This window comes from Arvicola amphibius, chromosome 2 (assembly GCF_903992535.2).
Source record: "Arvicola amphibius chromosome 2, mArvAmp1.2, whole genome shotgun sequence".
NCBI lineage: Eukaryota > Metazoa > Chordata > Mammalia > Rodentia > Cricetidae > Arvicola > Arvicola amphibius.
Genome location: NC_052048.2, coordinates 90209853 through 90231749, shown reverse-complemented (window position 1 = coordinate 90231749; position 21897 = coordinate 90209853). Strand labels below are relative to the sequence as shown.

Sequence of the window (21897 nt, the reverse complement as noted above, 5' to 3'; positions counted from 1 at the left end):
TTGATATCTCAGTTTCAACATCTACAAAGAAAAAATAAAAAGAAAGAGGAGGAAAGAGAAAAGGAGAGAAAAGAATGGAAGAGAAAGAGGGAAGGGAGGGGAGGGGTGAGGAGGGGAGGTTAGGGAAGGGAAGACATAGCAAATGCTTCCCTAAATTTCCTGAAATATTAAAAATAAATGGCTTTAGAAAAAGTTGTAAGACTATAAAGACAACAGAATTCATCACTTCTTTCCAAACTTGGTTTCACTTTTTAAATTTCAGTTAAGAATTCCACAGATAAAGGGGAATTAGATGAGATCTCCTGTAATCTGGGGGCTAGGGAGGTGGTAGAGAGAAGGGGACAGGGGATGGTTAATGTTAGGTTAAAAGCATCACCTCAGCTCCCTGGCACCCCTTTATCCAAAGAGTCTGGAATGTTTGGTTGGGGGCTTCACCCCAACTCCTGGCATCCATTTTGGAATGTTGGGTGGAAAGTTCCATTTCAAGCCTCCTCTTCCCTGGGAGTTGTCACAGTCCAGACTCTACCTCCAAGAAAGCCCACCAAACAATAACTCTTCCCCAGAGGGGGTCAAGACCAGTCTCACAGGCTCTTTAAATTGTCCATCAGAGAACAAACACATGGTCTCCCCAGTTCTCTGTCCTTCTCTCTGTGTTTTCCTGGAAGGCCACCCAGGAGCACTGGCATCCATTAAGCCTGGGCTTCTTCTAATTTGGTTTGATTTGGTCTGATTTGGATTATTGTGCTGGTGGAGAGGTTTGTAGGGCTGGAAAAACTTACAGTTGAGATGGGGGAGGGATGGAGTGGGAGAGCAATGAAAGCGATATCTTGATAAAGGGAGCCATTATGGAGTTAGGGAGAAACCAGGTGCTAGTGAAATTCCCAGAAATCCACAAGGATGACCCCAGCTCTAAGACTCTTAGCAATAGTGGAGAGGGTGCCTGCACTTCCTCTGTAATCAGATTGGTGGATACCCCAACTGTCATCATAGAGCCTTCATCCAGTAACTGAAGGGACCAGGTGCAGAGATCCACAACCAAGCACCAGGCTGAGCTCCAGGAATCCACAGGAAGATAGAGAGGAGGGATTACATGAGCAAGAGAGGTCAAGATCATGATGGGGAAATCTCAAGAAATATCAAGTTCTTGGGAAGTCATGAACTCTAGACTGGTAGCTGTGGAGCATCCATGGGACTGAACTAGGGCCTCTGTAAGTGTGAAGACAGCTGTGTAGCTTGCTCTATTTGAGAGGCTCCAGGTGTAAGAGCTTTTGGAGCCCATTCCCTATGGTGAGATGCCTTGCTCAGCCTTAACGCAGTGTGGGAAGGACTTGGTTCTGCCTCAACTTAATGTGCCAGGCTTTGTTGACTCCCCATGGGAGGCCTTACCCTTTGGGAGGAGTGGATGAAAGTGGGCCGGGGGGGGGGGGAAGAGGGTGGGAGGAAGAGTGGGAGGGAGAACTGTGGTTAGAATGTAAAATGAAATAAAAAATAAATATTAAAGAAAAAATTTCACAGATAGCTGGGTGATGGCAGAACATGCCTTTAATCCCAATACTTGAGAGGCAGAGACAGACGGATCTCTGTGAGTTCACAGGTAGTATGGTCTACAAAGTAAGTTTCAAGACAGCCAGGGCTGTTTCAGAGAGAAATCCTGTCTTGAAAAACCAAACCAAACAAAAAACAAACAAAAAAAGAATCCCATAGATAACAATACATTAAATGGGGGTACTAACATGACTCCAGTTCTTTCACTGGGAACTGCTCTGAGAAAAGGTAGCCAGCATGAGACTTTTGAAAGGTTTCCAAAGCTGAGAAGGCAAAGGTGTAGAAACCATAAGCGTGCAAGGACAGTAACAGGCACTTTCGTCTTCTATCTACAAGGCAGCAATGCAGAGTCTCCCACCGTGTCATTGTTTCTACCATCACATCCCTGTCCCCCGCTCCCCAATTGCTTTCAATGTCACAGTGTCTTTTGTGACTTTGGACCCCTCCTCCCTCTTCAATCTTTGTGATTTCTTTGGCCCCATCTGAAGAAACAAAGATAATTTCTCCATATCACAATCTTCAGCACATTGGCAATGTCTCTTTAACCATGAAATGTAGCACAGAGCAATTCCAAAGGTTAGGACATTAGCATCTCCAAAGAGCCATCACTGTGTTTCCCACATTTGGGTAAGATGAATTGCATGGAAAGGTATTTGGATCTATGAAAACCCTGCTCTTTATTTTATTGGAGAATATGAAGTCTCCATTAAAAAATTAAAAGGAATGATTTGTGAAAGTCCTGAAGTGCTGTTACTAGCCCACGGAAATCTCATTGAATGGTGCAATGAGCTTCTGAGGACTTCAATAAAATGGGAACACTCTGAACTGTAAAGTGGTGTCCATCTGTGGCTAATGCTGACTTGTTTGTTTTGAGTTTATACAGTATCTGAACTACAATGTCCATATTTTTCTTATTCTCCTCTAGCCTGCCCAGCCCCTTACAGCTCCTTTTTTTTTTTTGTGTGTGTGTGTGGATTCACTGAAAAGCACGAGGGGACACAGCATGGATTAAGACAAAACATTTGGAGTTGCCGTGAGATTATATGTGGTGGATTACGTGGAAAGAGTTTAAAAACTATTTTATTGCTGTTAGAATTACGGTGTGAGAGGCCCTGCAGGTTCCATGGCGGGTGAGGACTGCGGGCTGGAGACAGATACACTATGCAAATGGGGCTGGAATGTGGAGTTTATAGAGATAAAGGAAACGGGGAAGGGAAGAGAGAACAGGAGAGAGAAACACAGAGATATGGAGAGATGCAGATAGAGAGAGGGAAAGAGAAGAAGAAGAAGAGAAAAAAGCTGCCTCCTTAGAAAAAATGGCAGAAAGGAAGAAAGCAGGAAGGGTTTATCTCCTGATAGTGGCACTCCCCGAGTCTATGGGAGCCATTTTCTTTCAAACCACCACAATCCCCAATGATATGACAGTAGTACTATTATCTTGGGAATAATTGTTAAAGATTAAAAGAGCATATGTGTATTTTCCTCTCTTGGCAGCATGTACAGCACCTTCCACTATGGATAGCCAGTCCTCGAGAAAATGCTTTCAGACCAGCTCCAACTTGATACCTTGAAGGCCTGTGCCCAAAGTCTATGTTGTCTTCAGCAATAGGGTCTACCTTCAAGTTCTGGAGGGTAGGCAAAGAAAATGGCAATACCTATATTGTTTGGGGAGTCTCTTAGACACCAGCCTCCTAGACCAACAACTTCAAAGGATGTTATCCGTGCCTAGCACTCAGATTTTTTTCAAAGATGGTCTATTGCACTAAACTTATTCCATGAAGTGTAACTCTCTCTCTCTCTCTCTCTCTCTCTCTCTCTCCTTCCCTCCCCCTCCCTTCCCTCTATAACCCACTTTCTCTGCTTGGCATCTATCCATCAGATTTTTTTCAAAGATGGTCTATTGCACTAAACTTATTCCATGAAGTGTAACTCTCTCTCTCTCTCTCTCTCTCTCTCTATATATATATATATATATATATATATATGTACATTTTATATATATATTACCTTTATATATAATGCAAATATATTTTTAGGTAAATTTATAAGCATGTTTCCCAATGGCTTTTTGCTTTTTTAATTTTATTTTTTTAAAAGAAAACAAACTATCTTTTTTCATTTTACATACCAATCCCAGTTTCCACTCCCTCCCCTCCTCCCATTTCCTCCACCTACCCTCCCACCCCACCCCTATCCACTCTTCAGAGTGGGTAAGGCGCATTGCTTTGGGGAAAGTCCAAGGCCCTCCCTACTATATCTAGGCTGAGCAAGGTATCCATCCAAAGAGAATAGGTTAAAAAAAAGTCAGTACAAGCAGTAGGGATAAATTCTGGTGCCACTGCCCGTGGCCCCGCAGTCTGCCCCAGCTATACAACTGTTACTCACATTCAGAGGGACTAGTTTGGACCTATGCTGTTTCCTTCCCTGTCCGGCTGGAGTCAGTAAGCTCCCATTAGCTCAGGTAAACTGTTTCAGTGGGTGTCCCCGTCATGATCTTGACCTCTTTACTCATATTCTCACTCCTCCCACTCTTCAACTAGACTTTGGGAGCTCAGTCCAGTGCTCTGATGCAGGGCTAGCAAGAAACCTGGCACCAGAGAAATTCCCAGGAATTCGCAAGGATGACCCCAGCTAATACCCTAAGTAATAGAGGAGAGGGTCCGCAAACGACCTTGCCCTGTAGTCAGAGTGATGAATAATTTAAATATCATAGAACCTTCATCTTGCAACCCATGGGAACAGAGGCAGAGATCCCAATGGCTTTTTGAAACATCCTTAGTGTGTTATTTATTTCCTTCCTCTGCTGGAATACTCTTTCCCTTCTCCCCAGGCTCTACCCACCCCCTTATATTTTCTCCTTTTAAAACAACGGCTGGCCCAGCAATATATCCCTATCTTAGTTATGGTTTCTGTTGCTGTGAAAAGACACTATGACCATGGCAATTCTTAAAGAGGAAAACATTTAACTGGGGCTGGCTTACAGTTCAGAGGTTAAGTCCATTATCATCATGACAGGAAGCACGGCAGCATGCAGGCAGACATAGTGCTTGAGAGGTAGCTGAGAGTTCTACTGCTGGATTAACATGAGCAGGAAGTGAACTGTGAGCCACAAGGCCTGATTTGAGCTTCTGAGACCCCAAAGCCCACCCTGTGACTCACTTCCTCCAACAAAACCATACCTACTCCAGAATGGTCACATCTTCTGGTAGTGCCACTCCCGGAGTCTATGGGGGCCATTTTCGATCAAAGCATCACAAATCCCAATGATATAACAATAGCACTATTATCTTGGAAATAATCAACCACTGTTAAAGTGGGCTTAAGGCTTGCTTAATTGGAGGAAACGCGCACCTGATACTGTAAACCTAGACAAGTTCTCATGGGTGAAGAGATCATAGACCCTACAGAAGAAGCTACTGCTTCCATTTTCCTAAACCAATATAATTTCTAACCATTATAAATATGTATCTTGAGACTCACAGATAAGTGCAACTCTTATACCTCACCAAAGAAGGGCAAGGAACATTATGGAAGAGGGGACGGAAGTGTAAGAGAACAAGACCAGGCCAACTGCTTCTAAGGAGTGTTTCCTAGATAAGACAGGGGAGATACATTCAAGAAGTGTCAACAAAAAGATTTCTTAAACAAGCTCTTTGTGACTACGATATCATCCAACATGCCAAGGTGAATAAGGGAAATTTCACAAGGCCTAATCGCGAGTGGTTAGCCTTAGACACACGCACATAAGTGAAACACTAAATGGGCTCAGTAGATTTCTGCGTGGGGGAGGGGGTGGAAAGAATTACAAAAGAGGTCATAAAGTTGAGAACGGCATGGGAGAAGTTGGTGCTATAGAGAGGGAGGAGTGGAAATGATGTAAAGACAGCATTCACATGAGAAATTCTCAGAAAAACAAAAGATTAAGAACAAAAACAGGGTTTATATATCATGAAAAATCAAATAATCCAATATCCCTCCAACATATTTTAACTTATTTTTTATTTTATTGATGCTTAGTAAATTGTACCTAAAATAATTTTTCAAAGAACATATATTGTAAATCTTTTTATTGAAAATAATATTTTTTCATACAATATATTCTGATCATGGTTCCCCTCACCCACCTCCTCCATGATCCTCCTGACCTATCCAACTCCATGTCTCCTTTCTTTCCCTAAAAAATATTTTTGAAACATACTTGTACTTTTTCTTACACTATCATTATATATTAACTTGTTCAATTTGTTTATTGTGGGTGTATAATCTGCAGAACTTTCTCTTTGGATCCCCTGGCCCTGAGGAGTGCTTAGGCTGTAAGAAGTAGTCAATAAAGGATGAAAGAACACTGGGGTTCTAGTCTTTTTATGTACAAGGTAAAAGCATGGCACGAAAATCACTATACAGTGACCTAATTTTATGACCACCTAGGCTTCTAGTAGACCCCTTTATGGGATGTCTGTCCCACTCACTATGATCCTTCACTTATGTTAGCAGAGGAATAACATGGCCATTATCACATGTCATTGGAGACTGGACAATTGTTGGACACCAGACCAAATAGGGCTGATCATAATTTCTTCCTCTAGGTATTTGGAATTAAACAGAAAGTCAATCTCATTGTTGTCATCCCTCTGTAACAAGCTGGACAGGGAGACTGTATTCTAATAATTATCAAGAATATTAGAAACAAATAACAAAGGCTCTTTCTTCTCCATAAGATGTAGCAGCAACTACTCAAGGACACAGGCTGTTGGCAGAGACACTATCCTGAATGTTGCTGTCACCTTGCCAAGTATGAAGTTTTAGAGAACCTCTCACAAGTAATGAACTGTTCAGCCTGAAAGTCACTTTTCATCTTTCCTATAACTCCATGGTCAGAGATTTCCCCACATCATCCACCTTTCTCCACATCCATCCACCTGCCTTTGATCAAAGAATGATAATAGAAGCCCAAAGTGATTTAAAGATATAATAAAGATATAAAGATATGATAAAAAACTGTCTTACCTTCAAACTGCTTTTAAGTCCTTTATTTTATAATAAGGTGCATCTATACCTGACCATTGGAGTTCCAAACCAGTAGTTGTGGGTAGACGACATTAACTGATCATGCCTATTCGTCTTTCAAGTGGAGACATTTGATGGGCTGATTGACGACAAGCTTGGAGCTCATGGGAAAGTTCTGGGTTGTCAGTGTGGACTTGAGATTTATCTGTTTATAGATAACATTAAAATACACGGAGCTGGACATAACCACCTGCAGAGAGATTTCAGACAGAAAAAGAGGGGGGCAAGGAGAGGGGTGCATGATACAAGGTGGTCAGACTAAAGGAGACAGGGGATGAGAAGGAATCCGGAATTATCCTCCATTAGGTCATCAGGACTGAGAGTCCATGCTTTTCTAGTGATCCCACCTATTTTTTCTTACAGTATCCCATGTTTACCTGCTTGCCCATAAGAGAACAAAGATCTTTCGCTCTTGTTCCTGGCATTGAGAACAGTATCTAACACTTTGTGATAAATAATGAACTTTAGATCCATTTTCCCAGAAATATTCTGAAACATCTGTAGCAAGACATATGGTATAAGACATAACATTTATGAATATTTTCATATACCTACTAACATAAATGAAGATTATTACCTTATCCCTAAGAATTTTCCCTATTATTATTACAGAGAGAAGTGTCACTCAAAATAGGGCCTAAAAACAAAACAAAACAAAACAAAAAATGGCCTAACACTCACCAGAAGCAGAAGCACGATAACTTGTTTACAGTGTAATTTCTAGTCTCCTAAATTTTTTTTTTGGTTTTTCGAGACAGAGTTTCTCTGTGGCTTTGGAGCCTGTCCTGGAACTAGCTCTTGTAGACCAGGCTGGCCTCGAACTCACAGAGATCCGTCTGCCTCTGCCTCCCGAGTGTTGGGATTAAAGGCGTGCGCCACCACTGCCCGGCTGGTCTCCTAAATTATTATGTCATTCTTACTCAAACTAAAATTTAAAAAAGTACTAATAAAGATAATGCAAATAAAAGTCTTTATTTCAAAAATCTCTAGACCTTCAAATAAGTGAATGATGCACATGGATTTTAACATTACTTAAAGATTGTAAAAGCATGATTTACAGGAAACTCTCACTTTAATGGGAACTGGAAACTGATGTTAAAAAAGCATGCAAAACAGAAAGAAGTACATATGCCAGTCACTTTTCATCACTGTGCCAAAATACCTAAAATAAATTTAAAGGATGAAATATTTATTTTGGTTATAAAGACATGGTGGTGTGTGCCTTTAATCCCAGCACTTGAGAGGCAGAGGCAGGCAGACCTCTGTGAGTTTGGGGCCAGCTTGGTGTGCATGGTGAGTTCTAGGACAGCTAGCCCTATGCAGAGAGAGAGAGAGAGAGAGAGAGAGAGAGAGAGAGAGAGAGAGAGAGAGAGAGAGAGAGAGAGAGAGAGAGGAGAGAGAGAGAGAGAGAGAGGGAGGGAGGAAGAGGGAGAGAGAGAGAGAGAGAGAGAGAGAGAGAGAGAGAGAGAGAGAGAGAGAGAGAGAGAGAGAACATCATGGTGGGGAGTGTGATACTGCAAAGCTGTCCAAGAAGCACAGAGAGATAAGCCCATTCAGACGTGACATTACCAATGGTCAAATCACCTCTCAGATACTCCACATCTGAACACTCCTGCTTGGAAAAACCAAATTTTCAACACATGAGCCTTATGGTGAAGGGAGGAGTATTTTACTTCCAAACTCAATATATAATAGCGCCACAATTACAGCTTACCTGACATGTGCCAAATGAATTCTGCAGGCTTCAGAGAATACTCCACTCAACTATTTGAACAAGGCACATCAGTTACAATCTGTTATGCAGCAAAGGGAACATTGGGTGCAAAAATATGACAACTTAATTAGTGAAAGCATGTATATCCCAAAAGTAGAAGGCCCAGAGAAGGCATGAGGAACAATTGAGAAATTGCTGTCAGCAACCTGAGCCCAGCTCTCCTAACTGACTTTGAGCAAGTTACTTAGCTTCCCCACACCTCACTTTAAACTATGGTGGAGGAGATATAATCCTGAGTATCTATCAGGTCAGAAAAGATTCTTGTCTCTTTAATGTCTGAACCTTCAGTTATTTCTGGCACAGGTTCAGTGAAATCAGAAACAATCACCTGAGATAATACATTAAAAGGCATGTGTAAGACATGTTACGTTGATGTGTTAATGCGTTCTGTCATGTAGCCTGTGGATGAGACGGATGCAACAGGTACCCAGAGAGATTTGAAGCCTGGAGATGGAGAGAGATGTTTACCTAGACGTCCATCTGTTTTTAAGATTCCACTTCATTTTGTATTGACATCTAGATGCATCCTGCTGTTGGAGAGGTAGGTCGATAGACCTGAGTGGCATCATTTGGGGGAAATTTACACACACAAAACTGTGTTCATGAGAGACACCTCCTTGGACATGTCACATACTGGCACTGTAACATAATCATTCATTCTATGTGTTTATGTCTCCAGACTCTAATGACCACTTTTAATACTGGCTTCACTGAATAGCTGTGGGGATTTAAACGTTGGTTCATGAGACTCTTAGCACAATGGATGGCTTTTTCTATATTCATTGAATGTTACCTAGTGGATATGGAAAACAGAGCTGACAAAGAAGGCTAATGAAGTTTAGCGGTTTTCATTCCACAGCTGGCTGGACGGTGGCACCATCACTGAGGTACTGAATACAAGAACAAGGCTTCATTTCCATGCATGTGTGATAATTGCTGTGATTTTTTCAAAGTTCCATGCTGCTCTGTCTGGATATAAGAATGCCATATAGGCTCCAGAACTTTTAAGACTGTAAATACACTGGTTGCCTACAATGTACCAAGTGCTGAGGACACGATCTTGGAGTTTGTGGTAAGTTGAAAGTACCTCTGAACAGTCTCATTATCCTAAAGTGCAGAGTATGTGAAGAGGAATACTAACGCGAAGGTTAACTGAGAGTCAACTTCCCTGTGTGCATGAAGAAGGGACTGGAGATGGAAGACAGGAAAAGGGGCAGGTGTGGAGAAAAGAAGAAAGGGCGTCGGAGGAGAGGAAAAAAAAACTAATAAATAACCACAAAGAACAGAAAGCGGGTAAAATTCAGAAGAAATAAAGGAAACTCTCTAAGTGCTCCCAGTTATGTCGCTGGCTAGGGAGCACACGCCTACCAAGCTGTCATCAAAACTATCGAACTCGGGATCCCAGTTCAGAAAGCGTTCTAAGGGCGCCAACTTCCGGGAGGGCGCGGCGCCGTGTTGTGACGTCACGACTGACCGGGACTTCCTGTTCTGGTGAAGCTTTGCCAGGAGATCTGTGGCCAACTTGATACACCTTGCTGGTGGACGGGAGTGGTGCTGCAGACCGCACGGTGGGTAGTTTTCCCTGAGGAAGGACGGGAGTGCTGCGCTCAGAGCCGTGCCAGGATAACGAAGTGGCCATCACCCCGGGTGCGCCGAACTTGGTCCTGGGGAACGAGATGGTACTGCACGCACCCCACCGGTGGCCAGGTCGCCAGCGGCTCCCTGGGAAGGGATGAGCCTGTGCGTTGTTAGGCAGTCCGCTAGAAATGAGTCAGAGTCCGTCTGGGGCTGCCCTCGCATCTCTTCCTGCCTTATTTGCAAACTCTCACCTTTGGCGGTTTCCCCCACTCCTCTCACTGCTCGGAATACAGGTTGAGACCATTCTTTCATGACTCACTAATTCATCTCTTCCCTCTCAAGTTATTACTGATCATCTGCTCTCTGTCCTGTATGCTAAACTGTGGGAGGACGTATAGTCTGCCATTTGAACCCTCCCATTTTTCCTTGTCCTTTTAGTTTTAAAAACATGTCCTTATTGCTCGGGTGGGTGGTGCAACCAAACAGACCTGGGAAAGTAAAAAAAAATCTCTCGTCTTGTCTGGTGGTGGTGGCGCATACACCTTTAACCCCAGCAGTCGGGAGGCAGGCGGATCTTTGAGTTTGAGGCCAGCCTGGTCTACAGAGCGAGTTCTAGGACAGGCTCCAAGGCTACAGAGAAACCCTGTCTCAAAAGACAAAAACAAAACAAAAACAACAACTACAAAAAAATCTCTAGGCTTAAGTCACAAAGGTTTGTTAAAACAAACTTGGAACCGTAAGTGGTAGTGTTTGGTGTCTGTTGAATACTTCCTTATTTTCCATATGAAGTTGAAAGATGTTTCTGTCCCAGGTGGTTTCTCTTGAGAAATCCACATGAGAATTACCTTCACCATTGCAGATAATGTGTTGTTACTCTCTGACCGATTTAAATTTTTTTCTTTGCTTTTAGTTTTTCAAAATGCACCTTTGCCATGCCTTGTATTTCTGTAGATTTCTCCAACTTGAGGTTTGCTGAGCTTCTTGAATCAAATTGTGGGTTTATGTCCTTCTCAAATTTGGGAAGTTTCCAATACTGTTTTCTCACAGTGTCTCTTTTAGCCCCACATTGTCTCCTCTGGAATTCTGCTTGTATGGATTTTAGGTGTCACTGTAGTACGAGCCCCTGGGCTACTGCTACGTTTTTAGACTATTTCCCACTAATTCAGGTTCATTAGTTCTGTGAATCTATCCAAGTTCTCTGATCTTGTTTTCTGTTGGTTCCATTCTGTGGTTGATCCCATATGTAAGTTAATTGTTATTTTTAAATTCCTTGCTCTTGTTTTCTTATAGCATTATTTTGGTAGTTTCCAAACTTTAGTATGTTCTTACGTTTTTCTTGCCCCCCCCCCCCCCCCAATCTTCTTATAAGAACACTTTAATCTAGTCCTTTCTTACTTTTGGAAACTATTACCTTCCTGATGCTGTCAACATTTTCCCGAACCACTTTGAGGAAGAGGTTGGGATGTTAGTAGGTCGGACAGACTGGTAAGAATTGGCAAAATGTCAGCTCACTTTCTGAGATGGTATATTTGTTTCTTAAAGGTTCAAAATGCTTATCAGTGTGTTGGGAACTAATGCTCCATGACTAATGAGGTGAGGTCCTAAGAGGTGAGATAACGCTAATCCTTAGGAACCACTTGTATTTGGAAATCAGTCTGTCTGCACTGCAAAAATCTATTAAAATAGGTCACCCGGAAAGCTTAGATAGGGATGATGTATTCTGGTTTTCTAAACCAACAACCTATTGTTGTCTTGGAGCGCCCATTGTAGGGTTATCAATAAGGTTACTTCCTGATGACCCCTGACCCAGTTAACAAGTCAAAGCCAGTGTTGAGTTTTCTTAGCTAACTTACTTGAGATTTGACCAAAACTGACTATTCTCTATCCTTTTAAAATTTCTAATCCACATAATCTGTGAGGATGTAACATGTCGTTTAAAGGTTTAAGTGTTAGGATGGTGTGCCATGTTGAATGAACAAGTGGGGTATCCTGTAATTCTTGGGAACTTTTAATTTTTAAATTATAGCAACTATCAATTCAGGTCCCTTGCAAGATATAGTCTGGAATTACTGGTTCCCCTAACTCATTAAGCTGGTATTCAAGACTGTCATAATCCGGAGTTGGAGAAGTCCAGGCCTGATTTCAATGTGTGTCCCCTGTGATTAGCATTAACTTACTAGAGTTTTTTTATTTTGTATTTTTTTGAGATGGTGTCTTCTCTAATCTAGGCTGACCTTGAACCTGATCTTACCTCTACCTTTTAGTGCTAGGAAAATGGGTATTAGCCTCAACACCTGGGTTTTTGTTTTTTAGGGTTTGTTTGATTTTTTTTTAAGACAATTTTATATCACGTAGCCCTGACTAGCCTCAAACTCACAACATTCTTGCCTCAGCCTCCCACATTCTTGGATTTTGGACGTGGACCACATACCCAGATGATAGTTTCCATATTGGTATTCTTTGACTCTTCTAGAAAGCCCTTATGGTTATTAGCCATCCGTTTGGGGCCATTTGCTTTTGAAATGTGCCCTTCTGACATTTTACCTATATTTTAAATGGGTTGTCTCTTTCTTACTGATTTGTAGATGTTCTTTGCATATTCTGGATATGTGCACATTGAAGTCTGTTTTGTATGTATGGATACTATACACACATAATACAAAAACTATGAACTGAAGATGTAGCTCAGTGATAGAGCAATTACCTAACATATGCAAGATCCTAGGTTCAACCTCTAGCCCCACAAAAAAGTAGTCATATCTTTAGATCGATTGTATACAGAGAAATTAAGAGAATGAGAAGAAAAGTACAGTGGGAGAACACTGTAAATTTGTACACATACAAGCACACAAACAAATGCGTAATGACATGAGTAGCATTTAAGATCCACACCTGTTGCTGGAGGACATCCTAACAGCGGTCTTATAACCAGAAGACTGTATGTATGTGTGTGCGTCCTCTCCTGCTCTGTTTTCTGCCTATACTTTCACTACCAGTGTCTAGTGATGAATGCATGTTCTTAATCTAAAGGATGCATCTTAAAACCCTTTCCTTTATGGCTAAGGTGTGCTGTGACTTGTTTAAGTAACCTTTGACTGTACAAAGGTCAGCAGATAAGCTGTAGTGGAAACACGAGTCTCTTGGAAGTTTTATTGCTATCTCTGTTTTATGCTATATGTGGCTTACTCTGTGTTATGGTCGATTCATTTTCTATGTTGATATCTAGTTGGCCCTTGTTGTTTGTTTGAGAGACCATTTTTTTTCTTATTTCTATTTCCATAGACCTTCTCCACTTCTCTGTTTCCAGAGACCCAATTCCTCAGTCTCCTCCCTAGCTGAGGGCTCCCTTCCTGCTGCAGCTGCCCATGTCTCCTGCGGATCCCAGGGACATCCCCTCCAACCCCCTTCCCTCAACTCCTTGCTTCATCCCAGCCTGCAAAACCAGGAGGCATTCCCCATGACTATACCAGCCAAGCAGGCCAGGAAAACGTGCAACACACAGCCATCACAGTCTGTGGGCAGCCCACCTGGTTTTCTGAAAGGTGTGGCCTGCAGTTGGGCAGGGATCAATTGCTTGGGTTGGGAGCTGGGATATAGCAATGAGTCCGGAAGGGAAGCCAGGAGAGATTGGTCTGAGGGATCCACAGGAGATGTGGGCAGGGGAAAAGGAGGCTGCATCTGGTGTCTGCTGCAGTGCTGGAGATGAGCCTGAGGGGTTGGGTCTGGGGAACAGAGAGAGGGGAGAAGGTCTGCAATCAGTCTCTGTTCTGTATTTTTGATGTTGTATTTTTAAATCTATTCTCTGCTTTCTTCTCACTTATCTACCACATTTTGTTTTTACTGTTGTACAAATTTGTTACACATTCTTGGACCATTCTTTTAGTGGTTACTGGTATTTTTTTTGACAGTCAGAAAAAGCTTTTCCCTGGCTTCTCTAGTTGTCATCAGTGGAGGATTTTTTGGAAGCAAGCTGATCTGCTATTGCAAAATCAGATTCACTACATCTTGAACTTAAAAACAAACCTTGAATGACTGGGAATATTAAGTAGTAGAACACTTGTCTAGCATGTGCAAGGCCCTGGGTTCAATCCCCAGCCCCACTCAAAAAACAAACCTCTAAGCAAAACCAGCTGCCAGTCTCACCTCTATGGTTTAACACATTCAGATAACCAGCATGTCAGTATTTGAACTAGAGCTTCTACTATTTTTCACATTTCCTTCTCACATCGCCTTTCCATATGAATTACAAACTTGGTGTGTCTGCCACGAACCTTCCCAAAGCCAGTCTGTGCATTCCAGTCACCAAATATTTCACAAGTAGCTTAAACGCTGGTACCCAGGAACCACACGAATTAATTTCCGTTCAAGAATCAGACATGCGCGAGTGTGTGTTCTGCTGTGTCTCATGGTGAGACGGTAATGATTCACGGGAAGACCGGCTTCTGAGGAAGCTTTAGGAGCTTCTTAGACTCTGATGTGCGTGGTAAGTGACACAGGTTCTTAGTAGACAGAGTAATGGAACTCTTGCAGACTGGGCGGCTGCTCCCTGGGTAAAGTGCGTGCTGTGCAAGCTGAAGGACCTGAGTTTGGACCCCGAGTGCTCACTTAAGAGATCTGTTGTGACCCCGGCACAGGGAGGGTGGGAGGGGACGTATGGGTCCTGGAAGTTTGCTGGCCAGCCAGTCAGCGCAGAGACCCTGTCTGAAGAAATTAAGGTCCCTGCGAGCATAGACAAAGGTACCCTAAGTTGACCTCTGCCCTCCATACACATGCAAACAGGTGAGGACACGCATGCACCGGAAGAAAGGGGGAAATCTAAAAAACTCCCTGCTATGTCTTTTTGATGCTTAATGTGATTGAAAACGCTTGGGTCATTCTAGCTCAAGCTTTTTAAAAGTTATCATTGCCATTTCCTACATGACGGTAGGAATTCTGGATAGCTAAAATAAACGGCAGACATTTAGATGCTTCAGCCTAGTAAGATACACGTACAACTCTACTTTGAATATTTTTGTTTATAATTTTAGTTTTATTGTTCCCATTGGCTTCATACAATATAGTTTATATAGTTGCATTCTAAGTATTACAATAAATTTATGAAAATATTGTAGGTTTGAACTTCTAAGATTTATACTGGTCAAATGCTGGTTCTGTCTTTTACATATTGCCTAGGTTTGTATAAGATTAAGTTGGAAAATACGTTGCAACATAAAATTCAAAAATTATTAATACAGATAAGCACCTGTATTTAGAAAAACAGGTTTTCATAAATTGCACAAGTCATACATAGTCACACTTGGTTGCCGTCCATCCTGACGCTTGGTGCTTATCAAATTGATTTAATCCAGGCCTGCTCATAGGCTGAAGATGAGGCCAAGGGTGGAGCTGTCACCCTTCAGCAACCTATAATTGTCATAACATAGTGTTGTTAATCTGTTCTTGCAGAACTGAATTACCTCGGGCTCTTGGGTAAGATTTTCTTTCCTTCTCCACTGCTTGGTGAGACTCAGATGTACGAGGGAAGGGAAGGGAAAGGAAGGGAGAGGAGGGGAGGGGAGGGAAGGGAAGGCTGCCCTGGGAACACCAGTGTGAACTCCACTCTTCTCAGTCCAGTTATTGTGTTTGAAGTGTTTTAGAATCGCAGTTGTGGATTTTGTTTCCCAGTTTTCATAGACTGTTGAGTTTCGCGTCTGCTTGAACTTTCAGAAATTTTGACGTTAATCAAACCCAGAGTATCATTACTTGGAATTAATTAGCCAAGAGTCAGGTATGTTTAATGGCTGGATTTCCCTCTGGTTAAAGTGTTAAGTGTGGCCAGTGGCTTTGCAGTCCGTGCCCTAATTTAACATTTTGTATTAGCCTCCATCGATTTTGTTTCTGATGCATTGCAAATGTCAGAAAACCTTTACAAGCACCTCCTGTGTTGTGATGTTTCTTTACAAGCACCTCCTGTGTTGTGATGTTTCTTTACAAGCACCTCCTGTGTTGTGATGTTTCTTTACAAGCACCTCCTGTGTTGTGATGTTTCTGGAGCGGAGCTGTAATGAATTAATTAAAAATGCCGCAGAGATCCTCAAGTGGCTGCAGTGGCAGAAATGCTGCAGATCTCTGGGCGGTGGCAGGCAGGGGGCAGCGGGTCCTGAGAGCAGCCAGTTCCAGGCAGGATGGCGCACGAGACCACGCAGCAGTCTCCAAAGGTGGCTGGTCCTTGGTGGCGAGCCATGTGGCAGCGGCTGGCAAGAGACAGACGGATAGGCAAGCCATGCAGAGTGAGGTTGGACATTTATTTAGGTGGGGGAAAGAGAGAGAGAGAGAGAGAGAGAGAGAGAGAGAGAGAGAGAGAGAGAGAGACAGAGAGAGAGAGAGAGAGAGAGAGAGACAGAGACAGAGACAGAGACACAGAGACAGAAGGGAGAGACGGGAGAGGCAGAAGCTGCCTCTTCGAGAGGGAGAAGGAAAAAGAAGAGACAGGCTGCAAGCAGGAAGGAAGATCTGCCTGCCTCAGCAGACAGGGGAGGGAATGGGCGTGGCTTGACTCTTAAAGAGACAGGACAGATCGTTACAGAGGCTACAGTGATATTTACTAGTGATTAAAATAGTTCTGTATATAAAGGTGAGTAAAACTTATTTAGTCAACATATTTTGTATCAGGAGTGGTTCCCACATCTTAAAGTTTTTAATTTTTTTCTAATCATTCTTGCTTAAGAAAAGTCAGTTAAGGCCCGGCGGTGGTGGCACACGTCTTTAATCCCAGCACTTGGGAGGCAGAGGCAGGCGGATCTCTGTGAGTTTGAGGTCTACAAGAGCTAGTTCCAGGACAGTCTCCAAAGCTACAGAGAAGCCCTGTCTCAAAAAACCTGTGTTTATTTCTTATTCGCACCTAAATTCATAAAAATGTCAGTCAAAGGAATGTGGACATAGACAAGGGGGCGTGAGGGGACACCAGATCCTAAGACTGGAGAAATGAAATCATAGAAATTTTAGGGGGAAAAGGAAAGTTAAAGGAAACTAGCAAAGCTGTCTCAATGGGGCACGTATGCTCAGAACTATAGTTTATCCCTCCCGAATGCTGATTCATTAAGTAGTTAACTCTCTTACACTGCTTTGTCATACTGTGCTTAACCCCATTAATGGCCACTTAGCTTCTTCAGCCCTTTGACTGTTACTAAGCAGCACTCCTTGCTTGCATCAGTCTTATGGACATATTTTTGTGATTTTGTTTTTTGTATAGAATTCCTCAAAATGAGGCAAAGTGGTCCCTTTTGTAGGTGTTGACCCATGCTGTCAGATAGTTTTCCAGATGTGTGGAATTTCCAGTTGCACTGCATCCTAACCAGCATTGCCTTTACCTTAATTACGATGATCTGTCTGGGGAAAGACATTGAGTACTTGTGTTGGGTCTTCGCATCACACAAAGATGGGTACAGACCACCAAAGTCTATTAAACCAATAGGAATCTTTATTTTAGAAAAAGAAAAAAATTCTCCACAGGGCACAAAAAGCTTATCAGCTCTCTGTGACTGAGACCACAGTCAGAGATGGCCTTCTATAGCTGTGGCCATGGCTGTTTACAAACTCACTTTTTTATAGCAAGAAGCACGTGAGAATTTTTACAATCTTGAGATAAAACTCAAGATACAAATTGCCTTTTTTCCCCCTTCTCATTAACAGGGTTTTCCAGTTAAACTAGTGTTTGTATTTAGCCCATTGTTTTCTTTTGGCACTTGCTGACGGTGTTTACCAAAGCTCCACACTTCCCCTGATACTGCCAGTTTTGAGTAGCAGGGAAGGGTATGGGACAACGCACAACCAAAAAGTCAGTACATCCCATCCTTTACAGGTTAAGTCAGCTCACATCAGCTGCTGGTCGTGAGTGACCTGGGTGTGTGAGGGTCATCTAAAAGCTGACCCTCTGTTTGCAGAGGGCTGCTTCAGTCTTGCAGACAGAGCTATGGGTTTAAGGCAAAGTAACCCACTGTTAATAGTAATCCAAAAGCTGCCAACAGTCTGCTCTCATTCTCCTAGGCTTACAACTTTATATTTCTTTATTTCTGCATTCCTATTTCTGGAACCTACATTTCTATATTCTTATTCTTGGACTCTTTACTTGCACTAAGTCTAAAACTTAGCTGGCTACCTAACCGGTGTCCACTTGAGAAAAAGACTATGGGTGGGGAAATGAGCATGCTTCCTCTGCAAGCCTGAGGATCTAGGTTCAAATCCCAGCACCCACATCAGGCGTGTCCAGAGTGAGACCCACAGTTCCGGGCCAACATGGAGAACAAAGGCCAAGCAGCTGGCTGTCCAGAAGAGGGACCATGGAGCAGCCACTTGGGGCTGCCCTGTGAGGAGACCTAGAGAAAGCATGGTGGCTAGCCCACTACTGGTGTAAGTGGCCCTCTGGAGACAGACACTCAGCACTAGAGCAGTTTCCTCCATTCTGGGTGTCTGTGACTTTGGACTGCATGCTCTATTGTGGGGACTGGATTTTCAGCAGCGTTCTTGGCCCTTAGTCACTGTGTGCCAGGAGCTCTCAGTTCTACCAGTGAAAACCAGTTCCAGTTATTGTTCTGTGTCTTTCGGTGACAAAATCCCCTCCAGTTGGAAAGCAGCCTCCGCTGGGGGATTTCACAGCCTGAGCAGCACAGAGGGGAAGACATGTCCACCACGGAGAGCCTGCAGGGGAAACTTCCAGCTGCCACTCTCCAACCACTTCCACCAGGAACTCAGCACGGCCTCCCCTGACAGAAGAGAAGCATTTCAGAGCCCAGGGTCAGAGCTGTGAGCGCAGCCATGAGAGAGGGGCTGGAATTCCTGGTCGGAGGCAGCAAATGGGTCCTTGACAGCAGCGGGAAGGTTCCAGAAGTGACTGGGGGAGGGGGGAAAGGCGTGAGCAGAGTGACTGCAGAAAAGCAGTGGGCACTAAGGAAAGGACCGGATAGCACGAGGGGGTGGGGGCAGGCTGTCCTGAAGGCTGGGACAGAGTCTTGAAGTGTTGAGACCTGGTGCCCACAGACAGGGAGGGCAAAAACGGAGACGGGGAAATTACTTAAAGATTTCAGAGTCTCCAGTTTGCATGTATACCGTGATTCAGAGAATCGTGCATGCTTGGTGCCTCTTGTCCTGGTGTTCCCTGCCCCTCTTTCATAATCCAATGATGCAGTGCTTCCACTACACAAGCCTGTGCTGCAGAATTGGGACAGAAGAGGGGACTAGAATGAGCAGAAAGAACTCAGTGTTTTCCATCCTGGGAGAGCTGAGCTTTCCCCAGCCATTGCCAGGTAAAGGTTGAGGGCCCATCTCAGGTGAGGCACTGAGCTACCAGAGGATGCCAGCCCAGGGGAGGGAAGTCATCCAAGGATACTGTGGCTTCCAACTGGAGACAGCCACAGGGGAAAATGCTAATCTGTCTTTGACTCAGGCTTCATTCTGACCTCTTTCATTCTTTTTATTTATTTATTTATTATGTATACAATATTCTGTCTGTGTGTATGCCTGAAGACCAGTAGGGGGCACCAGATCTCACTACAGATGGTTGTGAGTCACCATGTGGTTGCTGAGAATTGAACTCAGGACCTTTGGAAGAGCAGGCAATGCTCTTAACCTCTGAGCCATCTCTCCAGCCCCCTCTTTTTCATTCCTGACCTGTGACCGACCACCTGTTTCTCAGGAAACCCCTTGTGGTTGGTTTGAATTTGCCTTTCAATCCATTAATGCAGATAGCTGAATAGTCTTGCACCTGGGACGTGCCCCGTGGCATTCTTTTCTGAGTGTTTTTGAAATGACCCTTTTTAATTCTTCAATATTGTCTTTGGTTCAAGGTTTTATATTTTCCTCCCTTTTGTGGGGGATGGGGAGAGAGTGAAAAGGAGGTTGAGACAGGGTCTCCACACTAGTGTCTAGCTCTCTGTAGCTAAAGAGGCTAACCTTGAACTCACACGTCCACTTCCTGAGGGCTGAGACTACAGCTGTGCACACCTCTCCTGCCTTTTGCTCGGTCTTTATTTTATTTCTCACACCTGCCCCCCTGCATCCTTTTATTTAGTGATGGACTCAGAAGTTCAGGAAGAAATCCCTGTGCGTGAGGAATTCTTTTTCTGTGGTGGAGTTGAAACCCAGATTATAAAATGTGGGCCCTGGACTAATCTTTTTGATGAACAGAGTGTCACCAGGCCGAAACTGCTTATCTTCGTTATTCCAGGTAAGTCTAAACGTTACAGATACTCAGAATCTCTGATTGCAGAATTGCTGTTGGCACACTGGAGAACCAGAGGGAAATTAAATTACTCCTGATAACAACCGTGGTTACTATTCTGGGCGTGCGCTTTTTTCTTTACATTGGTATTTTCCATATTCCCTATTATACAGAGATGCCTTGTCTTATGGAGAAGGCACTACATGCACAACTTTGAAATTTCCCTTATAAACGTTTTTAGTTTTGTATCTTTATCAAAGTTTAAGTTTTTAACAACCTTTTCCCTCCTTAAAATGATCATGTATTTAATGTGGAGTTTTTATTCTGTGATTTTCTTCTTGGCCTTTTGTGACTTTTCTCTGTCACTGTCAGAGATAGCTAGTTGGTTGCAAACAATAAACTTTGAAATTGTGTTCTGCCTGCAACATGTGGCAAGGCTCCCTGTCGGTGTGTCTTTGTCTTTCTTTCTGCATTTATTGGGTTGGATGGAAGTGTTAAAACTGGCCAAAATCATCTTTTCCTTTAAGATTATGAAAACAGCTCTACATGCCATGTGTTTTCACTGTGTGGAGGATCCCTCAGGCTGGAGGACATCTTGCTCCCTCTCTCCTTAGACGGTCATTACATACAGAGACGGGGTTTCTCCACATGCTCAGGGTTGATCAGGTACTGCAGTTTTCCTAGACTAGGGACCCCAAGATCCATGACAACCTATGCTTAAATTACAACACACCCGGGCTAATGAGGTTTGGGCTCCCTGAGCAAGCCTTACTGTGGAGTATTGAGTGTAACTCAGCGTTTCATTTTGAGTCTCTGGTTTTCAGGATCTGTAGCTCTTCCTTCAGTTATTCTGTTTTCTGGGAAGGAATCTTCTTCCACGTTTCTGTGTGAAGCGTGAGAGCCTGTCTGCTAACGTTCGAGCTGAACAGGGGAAAGGGGTTGAGATGTCCGTGCTCAGCTGTACCGCTCTAACCTCGCCTTAGCATGGGACTTCCGTGCCCAGCGGTGCTAAGATTTCTGAGCCGCTATCTTTCTTTGGCCTAACCTTTTCTGGAAACAAGCTTGCAATCATCCAGGATTTAACATTCTCCTTGAAAATCTGTTTGGTAGCATGTGTTAAAATAAAAAAATAGACATACTCTGTCGGTAGGGAATGAGAGTTTGAAGTTGCAGGCATAGCAGGTACTACTCTATGTCGCTGAGGTTTGGCAGGAATGGGGTATAGAAATTAAGTAGACTAGTCATCCTGGACTGGAGGTGTTGTCCTGCAGCTGGAAGGAAGGGGGGGGAAGGAAGGAGAGAAGGAGGGAGAGAAGAAGGGAGGGAGGGAAGGAGGAAGTTTGACAACTGAAATGATCAAGTGTGAAAGGATTTAAGAGGAAAGTGTAGTAACCCCTGCCCCACTCCCATGTCTGTGTTCTGTTAGGGTCAAAGTCGGTTTCTGAGAGCGGTGCTCGTGGATGGTGGGGCGACCCCTCGAGGACGATAGGTGGAATAGCAGTCTGCCGAATGAAAGGCATTATCTTTCCATTATCCAAAAGAGAGGCGTTGGGTTCTTGAGCAGCTTCGTGATAAAATAACAGGCATGTTATAAGTAAGGGGTAAAAGCGCCCAAGATTCATCTGGAGAAGGGTCCTCAGAGTTGGGGTGCTCTGCCTGTTAGCTGTTTCTGGCTGGTGAAAGGGCCTAAGCTTGTAGTTCTTACAGTCCATGTTGGATTGCGAGATAGGGCCTGATA

The 21897-nt window shown here is 43.4% G+C and overlaps 1 protein-coding gene across 7 annotated transcripts in view; it reads left to right on the top strand.

Annotated features, from left to right (window-relative positions):
- The first annotated feature begins 9861 nt into the window (after nt 1–9861).
- The window catches only part of LOC119806759 (lipid droplet-associated hydrolase-like), a 67896-nt gene continuing 55860 nt past the window's right edge, over nt 9862–21897 (top strand). For 3 of the 7 annotated variants that reach the window (XR_005284262.1, XM_038318729.1, XM_038318734.1), the window contains exons 1-2: nt 9862–9954; nt 20010–20165. Coding sequence is in view for 6 of the 7 variants with exons in the window: in XM_038318729.1 (XP_038174657.1) it covers nt 20012–20165 (154 nt within the window). In the remaining variant the exon portion in view is untranslated. Of the gene's footprint in view, nt 10066–15409; nt 15434–16441; nt 18737–20009; nt 20166–21897 lie in introns of those variants that run through there. The other 4 variants (XM_038318731.1, XM_038318732.1, XM_038318730.1 and 1 more) reach the window with 4 other exon arrangements.